Source organism: Aythya ferina (genome assembly GCF_964211825.1).
Source record: "Aythya ferina genome assembly, chromosome: 2".
NCBI lineage: Eukaryota > Metazoa > Chordata > Aves > Anseriformes > Anatidae > Aythya > Aythya ferina.
In genome coordinates this window covers 44374418-44395633 of record NC_140297.1, presented here as the reverse complement: position 1 = coordinate 44395633, position 21216 = coordinate 44374418, and the positions used below count along the sequence as shown (strand labels likewise).

General features: G+C 39.1%; 1 protein-coding gene across 10 annotated transcripts in view; it reads right to left on the bottom strand.

The window, feature by feature from the left end:
* The window catches only part of ANO10 (anoctamin 10), a 123256-nt gene that overhangs the window by 11006 nt on the left and 91034 nt on the right, over positions 1-21216 (bottom strand). The window contains exon 13 of one of the 10 annotated variants that reach the window (XM_084511684.1): positions 17399-17980. The exons of 8 other annotated variants lie outside the window; for them this stretch is intronic. In XM_084511684.1, coding sequence (XP_084367810.1) covers positions 17930-17980 — 51 coding nt within the window. In that variant the 3' untranslated portion in view covers positions 17399-17929. Of the gene's footprint in view, positions 1-17398; positions 17981-18983; positions 20155-21216 lie in introns of those variants that run through there. One more of the 10 variants, XM_084511682.1, reaches the window with a different exon arrangement.

Below are 21216 nucleotides of genomic sequence, written 5' to 3'. Positions count from 1 at the left end.
AAGCCACAGCACTCGAGATGCTGAGGGCTTCAGCAGTGGCAGTGCTTGCGTTTTGTTCCAGCCACAGCCTCACTGGAAATGTTGGGCAGAAGCAATCCTCATTACGGGAACCCACCTTCATTTCCAACACCTACGTGCAGACCCTGCAGGCAGCACGCCCTGGTACGCAGCGCTTCCCACCTCGCAGGGCTGTGCTGGGCACATCCGAAGCCACAACGTGTCGTTTCACAAGCCCTATCTCACAAGTACATCTGTGACCTTCTTTCCGCTTTCCACGCTAGAGGACGGTACAGATAAGCCTGCACTTCCATTATCAGTGCTCATTTCACACACATTTATATAAAATAACAGACAAAAAAAAAAAAAAAACAGGTTTATCAGGAGGCTGACATTCTTCACATTCCTCATTGCTGTTTAATGTTGATTTCTTGCATTTGAGTACTGCTTGTTCATGGCAAGCCATCCCCTAACAACTCTTAATTATTCTGCAGGGTATGGAAACAAAAACCAGAAAATTCAAACAAAACTCAAGGAAAACAACTTAAAAATTAAAAATTAACGAAACCAGTATTTAATGACTCACCAGTATGGTGCTTTTCCATACGCATACTCAACATACACGTTTGTATATGTGAACAGACACAAGTAGCCCTATAGTTCAATGCAAGAAGACCTAAAGGCAGATGTATCAAATCAGCAACTCCATCTTCTGCTTTGCCTGTATTCACCATGTGAAATGGCTCACCAGCAGTTTACTGCTTAAAGAAAGTGTGGTGCTACAGGATATCTTTCTCATTTTATCAAATTATAATTTTATTTTATATCCATCACGTTTTCTTATTATTCTTTCCTAACAGTACAAAGTCATAACAAAGACAGTTTCTTGGGTCTTGAGTTGTTTCATGACAACTGCAAGAACATTATCAATATTAATATTTAAGTGCCAGCCAATTACAGAAAAGGCAAATTAACACCTACTTTAAAACTCAGTCCAACTCTTCCATGTGTAGTATTTACTCTGTGTGGAAGTATAAAATCTCATATAGTAGAAATTTGTTATTGCTGAGTATAACGCTGGAAGGTTGTGGTAACTACTTACTAGAAGCATGGACCTTCCCTCAAGGTTTATGCACATGGCATTTGACACTGCAGGGAACAGAGCGTAAGGGCATCAGGTCTGGGTAACTTGTGTGCCTCATTTCTGAATCAGACACATTTTTCCGTGACTTCTTAAGGTACAATTGCCATAACTGGAGATGAGAACTGATGCTTGTTTAGAGTAGCAGAAAACACCTCTGCACTAGTATAGCATAGAAATTCCCACGTATAAGTCCCAGGACTTCTGTGTTACACCACAGAGCTGCAATATAACACTGAATGCTTATTCTGAGCAACTCACCCAGTACAACCCTGATGTCTTCTTGAAAGATTTCCAGAACACAATTCCCCCCTGGTTAGGTAATATTTTGAAAGATTTGTTCTTTGAGACTTCTAGGAACAATCTGACAACTTTCTTATTTAGCAGAGCCAAGACCAAGGGCCCTGCGATGCTCCAAATTAGTGAAAACAACAAAATGCATACACATTAACCAACCAAAATGCAGATTTTTGATAAGGAGGTGGAAGAATTTTAAATGGAAGATTAACAGGCAAAGAAACAAATGCTGAGCTGTGTGGCTCTCATGAGAAGGACCCTGTAAATCCTCTCTGAGGACCAAAAAGTTGCTGACCACTGCAAATACCATTCTCCTCTAAACTGCATCTGGAATACTGTGTCGGGCTTTACCCCCATGTATGAATGATACTGATTGACTGCACGAGGTCTAGCACGTGGTCTCAACTCAGCACCAACCCTGCCCTGAGGCCTCCCAAGGTCCCTTCCAGGCTGAGAGATTTTCATGCTGTTCCCACAGGATTCATGACAGAGGGGTATGTCTGCACTCCAGAGATCTTGAGTGGCAATCTGCTATGACAAATGGCAGGTAGTAGCAAAGAGCCAAAAATAATTCTCTTCTTCCCTTTTATGCATGCCTATTTCACAACAGAATACCAAGTACAAAAAGCTACTGTTAATGAAGCAAGTTTGGAAAATTAGTAAGTGCAGAGTCAGGGAAAATGTGCAGATTCACATAATATGTGCTTTGGAGTACTGTGTGATTAATAGCACTGTGAGCCATAGCAGACAAAGCAACCCCATTTGTAGTAGATTTTTCCAAGATTTTTTTCTGATCTACTTCATATTTGTCTCTGATTTAAATTGCAAAGTATTAATTAATCCTCATTACAATATTCTTATTGCATTAGTCACCCTTTGCTGAATCTTAGTTCAGTAGGTAGTACAAAAACGTAGACATAGTAGTAGAAGAAAATACTATGATACTATCTAATGTGTCCTCAAAAGTATATCTTAAGAATTCTTCCAACCCTCAGAACACCTGAATTATTTTTATCTTAATTCATACTTTTTAAAATTCACTTCTTTCACCATTTCTGACTACACAGCTGCAAAGTGAAAGAAATATACAACGCTAACCACTACGACTAAACGCCCAAGAAGAGCACGTGCTCTGAACGTACCCACAGCACGACAACACCCCAACAAGTGCTCTCTTCTTCTTTAGGCTATGCAGTTACCCCTCTCGCCCAGTAAGCTGCCAGTCAATAGATTTTGGAGTCAAACTATTGACCAGCTGAGAAAGCAATGATGCAAAAACATCCAAAGCGACGTGACCTTGATTGTGTCTCAGTGCAGAGGGATGGCCTGCACGGTCACTGGAGAAGCGTGCCCGTCAGTCATACGTTTCATTAATGTTGTGACCTGTGTCAAACTGATTTCACCACAGCTTAAGGGCGAGGTTTGTCACGGGGCTAATAGCACGTCAACAGCGTTTGGATTACTGCAGTGAGCTATGATAAAATTGTGTTTCTCGGGACTTTTGGATAGCATTAATTACCGGTTTGCAGTTGCTAGTTACAACGGAGAAGATAGGTGAAGCGAACCATTCCCCCTGCCTGCCCATCTCACCTGCTGAGCTGGATGGATGCCCCGAGCACCGACTCACCTGCTGACAGCAGAGTTCACCGAGGCCTCCGTGCACGAAGCCCTGACCCGTGGGCATGCCTGAGACCGAAATGCTATTGCAGACAGCTCAGTTAGCTTTCTGCTAGCTGCAGCAGCCTGCTCAGCATAGCCTCATTTACCTCATACGTGACGTGCTTTGTGCTGGCCATGCCTCACGGTGAACCCAGGGTCTGCAGGAAGGCCGGCGGCAGAGGTGATGGTGGCCTGCACCCTGCAGGCCCTGCTTCTGCTCCAGCGAGCAAGTTCGCAGATGGTGCTGGGACTACACTGCTTGCCGAGAGAATATGAATTTCAGACTAAAGCTACGTGAGCTCTGTGCTTCCATTTTGGGGACTGAAGACTGGAAAGGACCTGCTGGGTTATAGACACAAGCCTCCCTCTGGTGCATAAAACCTCATAGTAAGGGCTTGGCCCAGAGGACTCCACATAACGTCTATTCCAGTGGTACGCAGCCAAAACCCACACAAGTTTTGCCAACAGCCTTTAACAAGTTCTGTTGTACCAGAGGCAAAAGGCACAAAGTTAAACTATTTAATGTCACAAAAGAGAACACGGGAGAAATTAAGAGCACTAATGCGCCTCTGTAATCCTCGCTGCAGCAAGGAATAGGTTGTGTGAAAAGCCTCAAAGTCTCTCTCAATGAATTATGCCCCACACTAAGGAAAAAGGCAAAGAATACTCTATAACCCCATTGCTCTCTGACCACAGATATGGCAAACATTTCAACCCAGGCACACAAAGCCCAACAGGGAGGCACCAAAGCACTGGGGCCCTGTGCACCCTCTGGAGCGGCAGCTGGCCCAGAGAGCACAGGGGCACGCCTGTCCCTATCCCAAGCCTGCCCAGGTGGCTACCTGGGCCCACATTTATTTCCAAATGTGTAAATTTCTGTATCAGTATACAGCTCTACTCAGTTTCCAAAAAAAAGAGCAATAACAACAACAACAAAGTTTGCTTCTCTACACAGGGAATTACTTAAGTAATCTAGATTGGACTCCAACCCAACTTACAGCACTGGTTTGGGAAATTTCTATGACAAATTTGATATAAAAAGCAGGTAATATGGAGGACACATGGCTGTGCTCTATTGTGCTGCCATACACAAAGCAAAATGCCAGAAGTATAAAATTTCCATCTCTCCTGCAACAGGCAGCAAACTTCAGCCTGAGACCCATGTCAGATGATATTAGAGAAAACGAACAACTCAGCAGTATAAACACAAAACATTAAAATATACTTGAATTATAAACCATGTGTTTAGAAATACAGTTTTCACACCAAGTGCTGGGTAGATACGTAGCAAAAGCAATCATTCTTTTTAAGGCGTTCTTTTTGAAGCTGGAATTTGCCTTTCAGTTTATCTGCCATAACAGCATGAAAAGTGAGTTTAAAGAAACTATTCAGTATTTAAATTATTTGGTGAAGAAGGACTGCTCTCAGTTCTGCCTAAGAGATAGATAAGATCTCTTCCAAGATCAGGAAGGGAAAGGATCTGCCAGGTCACCCAATTTGGTTTTCCTCCGTGCCCTAGCTTCTTGTCCTGCCTGTATCATTTCCAGCAGCATTTTCATTCTTGTATTTCTCTTCAAAGACAAGCTTTCTTCTTGCAGGATCTCTGCTATTATCTATGCACAGCCCAGTAAAAAAAATTGTCAATGTTAAGCTGGAAACCAATTGCTAATTACAATAGCTTTATTATTACTATGAGGAAATCAGTTCTACAAATTTAGAGTGTATCAAAGGTCCCTCTGCCAGTACTTTCAGAATAGCACAACTGACACAATTAATTTTTTCACCAAAGATACTTGCGATGAGGCAAGTGCCTTGTCTGCCAATCAACCCATCCCTTGGAAACAAGGAGAAAGAGGCAAGTTGTTTTCCATTAATTAAACACCACGCTAAGCATAAGTATTGATCAGTTATAGGCACTGACTTTGGTTTAAAAAAATATATTTATGCCAATACCTATCTGTCCAGATAAGTCCATACACGTACCCAGATAAGGTCAATACTTGAATTTGTTATGGTAGGTTTATGGCTTGATCTGGCTCAGGAAATTCTTGAACTGAGCACAGGCAGAGGACCAGAAAATATTACAGGGAAATAAAAACATTTGCCCTGCGCTTCACTCTACCCTAGGCACCTGCTTATTGCCACTTTGGGGCCTGGCCTAGAGACACCCTTCATCTCACAGCCCATATGCAGACACAAACACTTGCACACAGGACACACATGGCTTGCCAACCTTTCCATTTTCATTTAAGATGCACAATTGGTTATGAACCATTACTCGCAGAGAATTGCATTAGATTGCCTGGCAAGCGTGTGTGAGAGTCAGAATAAGCTCTGAAATAGCTTGCAGACAGTTTGAAAATGAAGTAAAAGATGTTGGTTTGGTAATTTATAACTCTGCATTTCTTTCAAATAACCTAAGCTACAACAGCTGACATGGTCCTAAATTACAGATAGCACAATATTTATAAAATGACTTCGCTAACCTCTAGCAATTTTAAACAACCTAGCAAAAGATAGAGTTCTCATTTACTTCAGAATTTCAAGTCTTACACTTCCTAAGTTATGAGTGGGCAAACCCCTTTTCCTTTTTTTTTTTTTTTTTTTTTTCCACCAAAGCAGTGGGAAGGAAGCCTGTTTGCTACAGGTTGGTGACCTTTCTGTTCAGAAGCGATGCAGTGCTCTGCTGGAGAAGCTTGCAGTTTTCACTACAACAACTGTGTTCCCCTGTGAGTTACCTCAGTGTGCCTATGTGCAGTACTGCAATGCCCTAGATACTCTTTCCATAGGCCCCTTTTTCAGAGCTATTGGTGTAGTTATTAGAGACCCTAACAAAATTTATGCCTGTTAGTAATCACTTTATCTGTAAGCAAGGATTTATGAAATAATTCTGCAATAAAGAGATATAGGAAATTAAAGATATATGATAGCTACTACTTCCAGGTTGAAGAGTTTGGGCATTTAAGCAGCTTTGTAACAGGAAGATAAACAATGATCTGCAGATATGCTGATTTATAGGGATTTAAGGGATATAGCACTATATCCCTTGCTGATTCCCTGTCGTTTTCTGCTGTCCTAATTGCACCCTCTTCCTTTGATTTTTACTTCTTTCAACTGAGAATTGCTCACGTCTGCATCTAAATCCTGCGGCAGGTAAGGGCCAAGCTTGCAGGCAGAACTGCCTCCTCCTGTTGCTCCCACCCTGCTTTTGAGGAGCAGTGGGAAGGAGAGGAGGAACAAGTGAGCACAGCCCCACTTTGCTGTGCTGGGGGGCTGGATAAAGCCACGAGATGAAACAAAGCCAAGAAATGGATGTGGTGGGCAGATACGTAGTGCTTGAGTCCAGCCTCTGCTCTAGAGCGACCTGCTTTTGCTTCAGAGGAAATCAGAGCAAATGGTGCCAGCTTCAGCATGCACCGAGGGATTAACTATTGTGATTCATGTTCAATTGCCACACTAATTTAATTCTATCTGACCTCGAGGCTTTGCTTGGAAATGTTTCTTATACATTGTAAAGTGCTTTAATGGGTATCCTGGGTTACCAGTCCCATCACATGCTTATTTCTCAATTTCGACCTGTCGCAACAACAAATATATTCTCTAGCATGCAACCACAAATATCTAGAATAATGTCTCTTCACCACATTAGTTGTAATACATTACAAGTGTGTCCTATTGCTATAGAAACGCTGCACAACATTACCACTTGTCAGAATATGTACTCTGTCTTATAAATTTTGTAAGATGACCTGTATAAAATAGGTTGCTACATCTGTCAAACAAATCAGATTTTGAAAACACTCCAGTAAGTGCTGTCAAAGGACTCTAAACAAATGTTTAAGGCATCATATGATTTTTGCATCACTGAAGTGAGTTAATATTATCCACTGAGTCACTTAGTTAATTCGCTGTGAATTTATGTGATAGTGTAAGATGGGTGGTGAGCACACATTTCCGCAGATCCTTCAGGGCAAATCAAAAAAGCAAGCTGGGACAGGACAAATAATTACAAAATACTAACAAGGCGGAGAAATCCATTTTCTGCACTTTGAGCTTGATATGTCAGTGCTCGTGTGCTTATGTTTCCTTTTTGGTACAAACAGAGTGAAAATTCTGTATTCCATACAGGATCAACAGAATTGCAAAATGCATGGCAGCCAGTTGCATCCTTTCCTAAAAAAAATAATAATTCACAATTGCATTGAAAGATTTGTTCAAGAATCTATAGCATACACCTCTCACACACTACAGAGCACATCATTTTCCTTATTAATAGGAAATAACAGTAATTATTACTGGTTTAAGGGACCATATCAAAAGAAAAGAGGATATCCATTAAAAAAAAATGGAATTGTAGGCTGTGGTTTACAACACACCATAACGAGAATGCATCTACAAAAAGGAACTCAACAGCATCTGCACACACAGATCTCATTCTGTTTTCCTGTACACTGTCTATATGTACACATCAACACATACTACAAGGAAAAGAGGAGAAAGCATACTTGCAAAGATAGAAGCAAATAAAGAAGACTTTAACAATGCTAGGTCCACAACTATGAGCAGTTCCAGTAAAATGTTTATATGCAAAAGGGCGTTCTCAACAATATTAATGGGATATTAAATACAATGTTCTCAGCAATATTAATTTAGACAAAAAGAAAATTTAAAAAATATTACTAATAGTTTCAAAAAATACATACAACTAGGCGTGGCAAGGAGAAAAACTGCCAGAAAAAGGGAACTTATCATATATGGAAAGGGTTATTCTGCTTCTCTCCTTACTCACCAGTAATAAACAAACAAACAAAAAAAAACAAACGCTCAACACGAAACTGAGAAATGGGAAGTTATAAAATTAAGCTTATCCCAGAGGAAAACATGGCCTTTTATTTTTAGTGCTCTGACACTCAAGGAAATTTGGAAACAAACCTGCTAACAATATTTTTTCCAGACTAAAGGAAAATTAATTTGCAAATTTTTCTGGAATAGTCCATTTTTTCTACCCATAATATCGCATGTAACTGTACAACCTGATTTTTTTTTGCAACTATTTGCACATCATTTGAATTCATGTCACTGTTTTATTGACGTTTACTGTTTGAATTGTTTTATTGATACTTACAATGTGAATAAAAAGGGCTACGTCTGAATTCTTGCACAACTTTCTACAGCAACCCTTCCACAGGCAGTCCACTCAGGCTTGTTTTAGAGGAACAAGAGGTTAAGAGTCTCAAAACTCATGTAATTCCTTACTCAGGCAGGCATGACTGCACAAAATGAAATTTATAAAACAAAATGCATGGGAGAAAATGAACTGTCAAATCTTTTCAATATTAGAAGCTGAGTGTAGGGGTTTGAGCTGAAGGGAGATGTACTCATTATTGATAAATTAAAAGGGAGACATCCAGTAAAAAATGACAAATAAAATTGAAGACTTAGCACACAAAGAAATTCGGCATAGGCCTGGTATATACAAAATGACCCAAAGTCTCTTTAAACAGAAATAACTTTGGGCAGGACAGACAACCTGTGGGGCAATACAAACAATTTTTAAGGACAGCCATGGTCGCAAACAACATTTCCCTTCTGATCTCACCTCAGGACTTTCTATTCTTATTGAAACACTACACTAGAAATCGATGCCACATTGATATAATTGCATTGCAACTACAGGCTGATTACCTTTCTGTAGTATAAATCTCTCCGTAATTTCTGTGTATACTTAGATTTCTTTTTTCTTCCATTTCCAACACCTGTGGTAGTGTTCCCTTTTTAAGGAATAGCCTAAGATTATTGAGTAAGCAATTTCAGTCTCTGTCTGTACTGTCCTTGTCACAAGATATTAGAATATTATGTGTCACAGCCTGTCAGAAAAGAGAGATTAGATTTGGGAGAATAAGAGAAATAGAAAAAAAAATATAAGACGTTTTGGAGGTAGATGGTGATTTAAAATCTAATTTGAGTCATGTTTTTAATTTTTGGGGGAGCATAATTTGTGTTTTCAATCTTATTTACAGGGAGACAGCTACAGAGCTCAGTAACAGGCTGTTGGTTTTCTATTATTGTCTTCCCAACTCAATAACAACTTTTACTCTGGTAATTTTATTGCAAATTTTGCCTTTTTTAATGTACCAGTATACCCACTGGGTCACTAACCTAATACCTCAAAACCTAGTATTTTTCTTTTCTTGCTAAGAGTAAAAATAAGCTCTTATTTATTACTGAAAAAAAACAATTCAGGTATTCTGTATGAGTTTCCTAACAGCAAACTGTAAGAGAGCAGCAGAAAAATTGCCAGATTTACGTATGATGATTGTTCCTTGTCCTTCTCTAGCTGCAAGACTGTAGGTAGAAGGCATACAAGAACAAAACCTGCATTTTCCAGTTTTTCTGTTCTTTTCTACTAGTTTGTGCTTGTACTCTTCTCAAGAATGCAGAAACCACCTTTGGCCCAGCAAAGCAGCAGCAGCTCAGGCCTTCTCCTGTCCCACGTACGGACAATTAACGCTATCTATGCAGATGACAAGACTCCTCCTTTGGAAGCCTCTGAGTTAACAGAAAAGAGAAATAGGGATGCTGCCAACATCACAACTTCCCTTCATACATCCCACGCTAACTGCTCCATACTCCTCATTCTTCTTGTGCATCTTTAACTCCAGGTTAAAGGGTATTTTTTAGCAGTGGTTCTGACTGTCTGCGTAACCAAACAGGATAAAACCTCTTTGGTAAGTACCCCAGGCACTCAAGCATGTGGACTGATGCAGCCTTATCAACTTTTGATAAAAGAAATGTATCCCACTGAAACTGCCGTCTGCTGAACTTGCTTCTTGATTTCGCACTGAACTTTCTGTGACATGGGAATAAGCACAATGCTGGAAGAACACAGAATCACAGAATCACAGAATTTTCTAGGTTGGAAGAGACCTCAAGGTCATCGAGTCCAACCTCCAACCTAACGCTAACAGCCCTCCACTAAACCATATCCCTAAGCTGTACATCTAAGCGTCTTTTGAAGACTTCCAGGGATGGTGACTCCACCACTTCCCTGGGCAGCCTGTTCCAATGCCTCACAACCCTTTCTGTAAAGAAGTTCTTCCTAACATCTAACCTAAAACTCCCCTGGCTCAACTTAAGCCCATTCCCCCTCGTCCTGTCACCAGGCACGTGGGAGAACAGGCCAACCCCCACCTCTCTACAGCCTCCTTTAAGGTATCTGTAAAGAGCAATAAGGTCACCCCTGAGCCTCCTCTTCTCCAGGCTGAACAAGCCCAGCTCCCTCAGCCGCTCCTCGTAGGACTTGTTCTCCAGGCCCCTCACCAGCTTCGTCGCCCTTCTCTGCACCCGCTCAAGCACCTCGATGTCCTTCTTGTAGCGAGGGGCCCAAAACTGAACACAGTACTCGAGGTGCGGCCTCACCAGAGCTGAGTACAGGGGGACGATCACCTCCCTAGCCCTGCTGGTCACACCTTAACTAAACGTTCTCTCAAGGAACCTGCAGGAGTTCCACTAAAAAGAAGTCTTTGGCTTATGTTACTGAAGGAGTGAATCTCTTCTTGATTTCTGCTCATCAGTGAAAAAAGGGGAAAGACAAGAAAATCCAACTCATAATTAAATATGTCTATGAATGCTCTTGTGTGAGATTTCTATGTGACAAACAGGAGCCTTCACAGAGGCATTAAAGGTCATCTTGTTTTGGAACCAGGTATGCAAATTCTCCTGATTGATGAGATAAGCCTAATTCTTACTAACTGATACAGAAAGTAAGCAATCGCTCCTATTAATGGTTATTCCAAAGTTTTAACTGTGTTCGCCTCAGTTTCTTACACATCTTACACAAACAACAGGAATGATCGCTCCCAGAGAAGAAAGTGTATGAACTAATTAATGGTTCGGTCTGATAATTTCAACATCACCAAGACAAAAACAAGTAAGGGAAACTCTGGGCGTGCCCCACTTGCAGAAGAAAGGTGTCTTCTTACCGCATGTGAGCATAAGTTACCCACAATTTCTCAACTTGGCAGATCAGCTATATTCTAGCTTTGCTCAATAGTACTTCTTCCATCAACCCAAACCCATCTATCTTTTATTTCATTAAGATTTCACCTCACTGCTAGTTATCAAATGTCAGCTAAGGGGACCAAGCCTTTTTCAAGAGACAGGCTGATTAATTTGATGGCATGTATCAGAAAAAACAGGAAGGACAAGGAGCTGCAAGAAGCTCATCTATTTAGCAAATTTACCTCTCCTTTCGTTTATATATAACCAGGAGTGATCCATCTTAAACAAAAAACACATCACCTTAAGACAATGCTAAAAACAATTTAAAACAAAATTTCACAGACTCGGTATCCAGTTATCCAGTTCTAAACAGAGGCTCAAGAATTAAAACAATATTAAAAAATAAAACAGAGATGAAAAACAGGGCAACTAAACTCTAAATTTTAGATTCTCCGAATGCTTGCTAGGAAAGCAAATCTTCCTTTTGCAATCCATTTCATAGGAAATATAGCCACGAACACCTATTACTGGTTGAATGACCTAGGAAACTACAGAGGAGCATAATGGTTTGAAACAAATTTCTCAAGTTTGCTTGTTGTCAATAGAAACAAGCAGAAGAATATCACGTATTACCTGAACTTATAAAACATTCTGTTCATTTCCAGTCCTGCTCTTCCATTTAATTTTAATGCATTTTACTGAAACTTTAAAATACAATAAAGCTTTAAAAAGAGTCCGTATTTCTTTTGTCAGGTAGTTTCCTCCTGGCTTCTCTAAGCCATTTTATGTGAGCTGGCATCTCAAAAAGCATGCTTTGGTATGCAGAGACTAGCAGTACCATTGAACCTTCCTGACAGCCTGCCTCCCAGAAACACACAGACATTATCTCACCAAAAGCCCTGCTCCGAGCAAGGCTCCCTTTTGCATATCAGCTACCTCTCACGACATGCCATGCTACCTGTAGTTCACGTAATTGCACAGCAGAGAGAAACAAGGCTGAGAGGTACATGCAGAAGGACACACTCTTCTGTGTAAGCATCCAGTTATTTATATAATGGTATGACACTTTGTGTTCACATAAATGAATTTGTTTTTCACAAATTTTTTCTCTAAGTGCTGAAGACTTCAGTCTCTTACCTAACAAAGTAAACACAGAACAGCAACATAATACTGCTTCCTTAACAGAACAGTATCGAGTCCGATACTGCAAGCAATGATGCAGATATATGCCCATCTGTAGAAAACTATAGCATACCTCATGATTTTAAAAATTTCCCAGCAGAACGGTGCATTGATTTGACAAAAATAAAACATCAAACACTTCAGTTTGACACATGTTTCAGGAAGAGAAAGTTAAGGGAACTCCATTGATGTCTACTGTCTAAAGCACCTCAGAATATGTTTTAGTGCTTTATAATCTGTTTAAAACAGAACATCCTTTCCTCTGTATGGATAATCAAAAATGGCCACTTTCAGATTGGAAAAATATGTTTACTGCTGCTTGTACAGCACAGCATACATTGAATTAACCACACACTAGGCAATAAGAATCTAAAATATTCTCTGTGCTAACTGATAAGGATGCTGTGTACTAATTAAACACTGACATGCTCTTTGACCGCAGCCATCTTTCTCTGAACAAAGAGCCTCCTGCACTACCCAAGTGTCTTCCCGCTTTTCTACAGAAGCATGAGACCTGAAATCCAGCAGAAATACTGCATTCATGATGCACTACAGGACAATGAGAAAAAGGACGTGTGGTTATTTGTACGCTGACATTTACAGACGTTCATGTTAAAAAATATCCTTCATGGACACGCAACATTTGATCCAGTTAACATACTTCCTCTTTTGCTTCACACTGAAATAATCTCGTATTAGTGCCACTCTAACCTTCTTTTATTCATTTGTCTTTGTTTAATCACTTCACACTTCCATCACTCAATAGTTCAGCTGTTGTTTCAATGAGATGGCCTACGACAGATTTGCTGGCAGTCTGAACTACGTGTAGGTTCTGTTCAGAATGGCATCTCCCCAGTCCTGTTCCAGGAACAAATCTGATTTAAAGAGGAAATGCAACCGTAATGAACGTATTTTATAGATCCATTTTGAGTGCATTATGATGCATCATCCTACTCTTGAGTTCTAAATATTTGCCTTCCCCTCAGGTTTGTTTATAATATTTTCTTAACATTGTGCACACAACAAATCCCACCTTCCAGGAGGGCTAATACCAGCTATCATTATGCAGTTTTGCACTGAGGATGCATATTCATAACAAGAAGCACAGCACGAATACTTTTTAGCTCATCCAGCCCCCTTAGAGCTTGTAGATGCCCTGTCTCCTCGTGCTTGACTAAAACAGGCTTTGAAGAAGGTAGATGATAAATCTGCATTCTGACAAAACATTTCTGACACTCCAATTATTAATGGTTTTCTCCCTTCGATGCCCATCCATACAATCATTCACATTGCCACTGACTTGAAGCAGTCTCCTCCCACATATTCACAGTTGACTAGGAGTTAGATTCGAGTCTTTCAGCAGGACTGCCACAAACAGCTTTGCTTCTGGATGTTTCTTAAGCTGAAGAGTGTGGTAACACAGCAGCAAGCACTAAGGTTACTTTTCAGATGTCAGGACTACAGAATTTTCTGAGGGTGACACTGTAATGAACACTGATGTGTGTACCTGGGTAAGTACCGACAGGTAGCTCTTTGCAAATTGTGATCACTTGCTATCCAGTTAGTCTCCTTCGTGACAGGCTTATATTGAGTATAATTATCTTGAGTAACCAAACATCAAAAAGAAAAAAAGTATTGAGCCCAAGAACTTCAAGCACATGTGCATCCATCTGGACAAGCAAACAACACGACACAAAGATGCACTTGCATTGACAGGATGCATTACTACAGAATAAACATTAAGTAATTCTTTAAACCTCAAGATAGAGTCTGAATTTCAGTCGTGGCCAACTGTGTCCTAAAAGACGCAGCTTTCACGGTGACAGTTTGTCTCCCCAAAGTTACCTGGCTCACGTGTTTAAAGGGCAGGGGCCATGGCGAGACCATGAAGTAACTTTCCAGCTAGCAGCCAATTTCAGCAAAAGTTATCAATTTGCAGAAGCCCGAAGGATATTAAATACCTTTTTTGACCTTATTTTTGAAAGTTAGTTACTTGGGAGGAAGGGAAATCCAAATCAGCACCCTGTCATTGAGAGCACAATTGTAACACAACCCCTTCTGCTAGGCAGTAAGCGGCTGCCAGGTGTTTAATCAAGCTGTATGCACAGCTGTACGTAGGCTCAGGAAAGACAGAACATAAATCCTGAGGAAATTGGGCTTCATTAGCTCTGCTAAAGCAGACTGTGGTAACACGAGTACATGAAGCTGAAGTTTATTGTATAAGAAATCGGGCCAATTGCCTTCACAGTATCTGCCCCCATGCACACTTGAGAAAAATCCTTTCATTCCCTTCCCTGGTTACAACCTGCGTTTATCGGAGAGCTCTGTTATTTTCACTAGTCTCTCAGCACACAGGTATTGAATTTTCAGATTTCTTTTTAGCTTTATCTGATTTATTGGACTGTGAGGCTACATGCAAAATAAGTTTTCTCCCTTTTTGTCTCTAAACAAAAGTTATTGCTCTATCGGAGAGCAAGCAAGGTAAAAAAAAAAAAAAAAGTTTAGAACATTAAAAAAATTAAAGCAAGCATACGACAGAAGGAAACTGTCAACAGCAACAACAGAAATCAGAGTAACTACAGCTCACTGCTTTGATAAACTTGAGAACACTCACAGTTTATAGAAATTTAGCTCTCCAAGGAGCCAGGAGAATAATATCTGCCATGGCAACCAAACAGAGCAGTCTTCTGGCACCTTCTGAATGAGCATTTAGGAGGAGATTAATTCAATACTCCGAATGATGAAAGGGCTCTTGAGATCCATAACTGTCTCCCACAAATTACCCTTATTGTACAACTGGATGTTTAGAACAGATTGCACATTATCTATATTGAACTAGAGCTTTCACAGCAAATTTATACGAAATAGATTAAGCCCACATGATGTGTCACACTATTTTCACCCACTCTTTTCGGTGCATTTACAAAAATGAGTATTTTATTAAATGGATTGCTGCGGTTTTGCAGGATTTATTTTTAAGCTTATTTATATTTAGAAGCTATTGTAAACCTTTTTACTATACAACTTTGAAATTTCTGAAAACATGTAAAAGCATAAAAAGCTACAAAAATAATTTACAGTATAGTATATGCATAGCAGAAAGACTGCCACAGAAGTGAGCATTGTCTTTTTTTATGCATTTCATGTTTCACATAGATAGTAAATTCAAGTGATGGCAAACCTCAATAAATAATTATGCATCTTCCTATTCAAACCATTTATTTTTTTCAGCAAATGCAGTACCTGATGAGCGCCAGACAGATCACTGGGGACAAGCAGCTTTTACAGAACATTTCAGAAGAGTATATTAAACATCTAGCTGCTTCATCACAATCTAAATTACTATGGAATTTAGCCTCCCAGGATTAAAGTAGTTCAGTATTTTGTTTACTGATTTCCTTATAGTACAAACAATCACACTGTATGACTTACAAAATAGAAGAAATTTGTAATAAAAGAAGATTTGTAGTGAGAATGCACTTACAAACAATTCTAGCATAAAAGATCTATTCAGCTAGCTTTAGGAATGCAAAAGCATGCATTGTCTCTTCTGAGACCACTATAATAAGTTCTTCTCCGCAGTTGTTGTTCTGGCAACATTGAAGACATAGTACTTCACTTACTATATTAAGTGAATATCTTGCCAGTTCTTTGCAGATATGAGTAATACCCGGATTGCATCGACTGCCGCAGAAGAGATACACCTGAAAATCAGTGTTAACCAGTCTGATCTAAATTATTCAAGATTAAAGATAACAAATATAATTGATTTTGTTTTGTATCTGGCCACTAGATTACTCGATGCAACAATAAAAGGCTCCTGGCTGAATACAGAAGGCCTCCTCTCCTAATCTCTAGTACATTCTTATAAAGAGATGGTATATTATTTAGTAAGTATTGCTAACTACCGTTGAGAAACGTTTAAGATATCATGCAACGAGTAAAATACTAAATTTGTAAAGTGAAAAATCTTAAGAACAGGGGAAAATAAAGTTATTATATGCAATTTTTAAAGCAGCCTTGAAATGAAAGGTGAACTCCTCAATAGTTTCCAAAGGCCACACCTAATTTTCAGTGACATACAGTGGAAGTCAGACACTTAATCTGCTAGACCATTTCTGAAAATCTTGGTTGGGTTTTTGATTTAATTCTTGTATGTTATTTCTGCAAAATCCCTACCTTCAGAACTCAGAATACGTCAGGGCGTCACCACAGAAACAAAAATTGGTGAGTACAATTACAATTCTGAAGATCCAAGTTACGGAGAACTACCATTTATTTGCAAATGAGGTGATTCTTAATTTACATTGCTTAAGTATCGACTGTACTCTAGAAGGAACTGTGTATCCTGAATAGCAAACAGCATGTAAATCAAGGAGCAACAGTCAGGCTCTAAACAGAAGGAATTTGCTTAGCCATGAAACAGCAAAAATAAAAACAAATGTAGGTAAAGCAGCCTCACTCACTATCATTTAACTTATCACAGATGGAGGTAGGAATAAAAATAAGATCAGACTGCAACTCTAAATAAGGATCCAGAGCACAAGGGGCAGAACTGTGTTTTGGCAAGTTCCCTTAGGTTTACTATTTCTCACCTGTGCCTCACTTTAAAATGACTGTATCCCATTACAAGCCTTCAGTCCCCATTTTGGTTTTGATAATTAAGACTGTCTCAGTGTTAGGTCTTTAAAAACATCACAGAAAAAAAAAAAAAAAAAAAAAAAAAAAAGCAACTGTGGGTTAGATCTCCTGGGAGGACAAGGCTCTTGAATCTAATGGAGTTAGGCTCATTGCAGCTGAAGACTTTTGTGCTTCTCAACTTGTAAAAAGTAATGAAGTGAAACAGATTTGTGCATTTCTTTAGGCTCAATGGGAACGCTACACAGGTTTTAATACCTGTATTTTAGAAAACAATTGAGGCTTTCAAAATTATTACAATGATAGCTCTCGGAGATGTATATCTGCTGATTAATAAACCTCCCAAACAAACCAATCTTTTCTGCATAAAGAGAATTAAATAGGTTACAATTTCAAGTTAATATTTCCATGGAATTAGAAACTGTAATTTGAAAAATCTGTCTCAAAGGATTTGCAGAAGTACTTACATTATTTAGTAAACCACTTCTTCCAAATTCAACTGCCTCAAGATCATTATTTTCCAAATCTACCATTCACTTTACAAACAAGCTAGACAACCTCCAAAACGTGTTAAGAATTTTAATGTGCACATTCATGAAATAAAATGTCTAAATAAAGAGCAAAGAATCGTTCACAAACTTGCAACCTGTCCCAATAACATATTGCTTTGTCCCCCCCATCAGCTGAATCTTTTCTGAGTCTTTATGCCTGCATTCATCCCCCCTTCTCTTATAAAGCGAAGGGAAGGGGTGGGAAGGGACGGGAAAGGAAGGGAAAAACACAAATGTCATTGTTAAAACAATCTTTCCAGTTTGCCTCTTCGATTTTACAATCTTTCTCTCTGGCTTACTATTCCTTTGCGTGAAACTAACTTCTTCTGACTTTCAGAATTTTTGTAATAAAGTCCTCCTCATCCACTTGCTCCATTATAGCATGGAGAAGCTAACTCTTCTCACCCCTTTACCAAGGAAATGCTATCTTTGCTTCTTTGCTAGCATGCTTTTCTCTCAGAAATCACTGTTCTCTCATGTCGTCACACAGGTATGAATAGCTCTCCGTGAACATCTGTAAAGTACACAGGAAAAAAAAAAAATAAAAAAAAATCACTTCTGATGTATAAAGGACATTGCATAAAACCCTGATCAGGCATTAGTGAGTCATCATGATCATATCTTCTGGGGCGACTGAGAGCTGTTCATTAGAACGAATGGTGATTAGATGTGTTGAAATACCTGTTATTTTTTCTCCACACCCTCCAGAGCCTAATTTTTGCTCTAATACTGTACTTTAATGTAATAAGTGTTAGATAATCTTAGCTATAGATATCACTACTTGTCTTCTGTAGTAGTCACAGTGAGAAATTAGACACACAGCACGAACTGCAACATATTTAGAATATGGTGTTGGGTAGGGTACGTACTTTGTAGGAGTGAGCTCTTCTCGTGACCGAGCAAAGATGTATTGAGAGTTATACAGCACATCAGGAAAGTTCTGTAGCTCCAGGTACTTTGAATGAATGCAAAAATCTACATTTAGTAAGATGTTCTCCGAAGCCAACCTTGTCACTTAAGCACCTTTCTTGTCCTTAGGATGACAGCCGATTGTTGCCTTGGAAACAAAGCCTGCTCTCTACCCTGTTCATTTAAGGGGATTCAGTCAATTTGAAGACAAAATCCCAATTGCTAATTTTATACCTGCCATGGGTACAAAAGTTCTTAAGATTAGAGCTGAAGGAGTTTGCTTGTAATAGCTGTTATCTATTTTGCCAGTTTGTTCTTCTGACAAGAGTGTACCTGTATTTTTTTCCCCACTGCTCTTTGTCAAACTCCATCATTCTCGTGTGCTCCTCTGCATGAAATTCACTTGCTTACTTCCCTTCTGTGTAAGGTGTTTATGATAATAGAAGAAGCAAACCCAAAAGTGAAAATGAAAAGATCGTAGGCATAAACAAGCAAATACGTGGATACAAATAATTCTGGTCCTAGCATTCTGTAAACTGAACCAAGATATTTCTAAATAAAACAAACAGGATAAGGAGAAAAAAAAAAAAAAAAAAAACACACAAAAAAAAACACCAACTATGCTCTATTTTAATGCATACAGTTTGTGTGTTTGTGTTTGTTTAGATAAAGTGCATGCAAAAAAAACGAGGAGTACCGCCTGAAGAGACATTCCAGTCAGTTATTTCAGTCAGGCCACATTGTTTAAATACAGCTTAATGAAAGACACAAGCAGACACCATAAAGCAGGACCTTTGATAGGGATGATACTCACGTTTTCTGAAACTTAAATTCAGCCTTGTGTTAATACGCCCCATTATTCACCCTTAATTAAATTATGACAGATCTCATTTCGTCCTTTATTTGCTCAAAATGTAAAGGCTTTCATTTTCAAGCAGGATTTATATTATGGACCAAGCTCTTAGCAAACATCTCTCCGTGCAGATACTCATGCTTTACCCTAAGGGAGACTCGTCTCTAGATTCTCCGTGTACAGTTAACAGAGAGGGGGTAGGTGCCAGAATAGATGGCTTGTAATTCAGAACAGGAACCTAACCTTGAGTTATCTTTCAGACGAAACCTTTTCAACTTATCTTTTTCAAGTAGCAGGACAGACTAGCATATCTAAAGCAAATTCTACCAGTACGCCTATATGATATTCTGTGCAGATACAGCACTGAGGATTTTTGCTTTCACTAGAGACTGTGCTTCTGTTTACTTTTAATTATATTAGCCACGGTATCAAAATGCTAGTGCTATGCAAATATTTCCAAGTAGTTACAACGCTTTTACACTGTTAAAATAATTTTTCTTCTTCACAAGCAAGAGGCTCCTGAATTGTATAACGACCCGCTGACCTCAACAAATTAGGGTGTATGGCAAATATCTGCACGTGGATACAGCAGGCATTAGGATTGTCCTTAGATGGTACAGAAATGCTGTTCTTTGTCCAACAGCCAAAGCAGCTAACAACTTTCCCATACAGAAGTGCAAGAATTTTAATCCAGTAGCATGCATCTTCTCAAAGCAGTACAAGTATCAAGCTCGTTGCATTTGTGCAATGATGCTCTTATTATTTTGGAGCCATGTTTGGAAAATAAGATTGGACTGCCTCACACGGTTTACAGATTCACAATGTTTCTGTAAAGTTATTTTTCTTTTCCCTTTTAATAGTGACAAAGCACAACCACATAGCATTCATCATCCATCCAGGCTTCAGAAACTGTGGTTTCCATTCAGCTGAAAAAAAAAAAAAAAATAGAAAGAAAACACAAGACACTGGCTTGGCCCTCTTACAACTGCATTCTCTACTCTCAGCCACTGAAATTAAACCAGACTCTGTAACAATATTCCAGGGCTTAATCTATCCAAATATAATAAAAAAATTTCACATGACCAGCCTAGCCTTTCTAGTCAAACTGCAGAACTTCTGTCTCAGAGCCACATGCAAGTGAAGGTTATTTTACAAGAGGCAGAACAGCCCATGCAGATAAAGCTGTGTTTCCACATAAACCTTTGCAGTACCAAGACCATAGGCTGTATATATACCCAAAGGGGGGAGCAAAACAAAAACCAACTCACAAATATTAAAGAAAGCCTGAAATTATAAATAGTATTTGAATAAAACAGCTGCAGAATGATTCAGTATCACAATTACTATCAAAATTGTTACTGACAGGTTAAGTCAGAATTACAAAAAAAACAATAAAACAGTAATAAAGGGCATAAGGTTATGGACACAGCTATAAGCACACACAGGTGTACAAGGACATGCATACATAGAGAGGAGTCAGCACATGAGAAAAATAAAGATGCACTTCAAACAAAAATGAAAAAATTCAGAGTTAACACTTCAGCAGATGATGGCAGGAATTGCTCGTTAATTTTTCTACTGGGAAGACACTGAAATTGCTTGATTTTGGTATCAATGCAAAATTAAAAATCAAATGAAGGCATGTCTTAGAAGCATGCCATTTGCAGCTACCTTTCCTGTCACTCCTCCACCTCCCTCCACTTTGAATTTCAGGTTTGAACACTCAATTTTGTTTTCAGGAGGCTTTCTTTCCACATCAGAACATTCTGCTCTCATTGAAATGAAGGCCTTGAGAAGGGAGTATTTTGAGAGCTACAACCAAAATGTGTGTATAATGAGCGTAAAGTAAATACAATTTAATCTAGCTGAGAGGCCCGAACGTTTTATTGAAATATTGAATATTGTGATGAGTGAACAGTGCAATTCAGAACAGATTCTTTTATTCCACAGTTCTTTGTTTGTTTCCTAATAAAATCAATATAAACAAA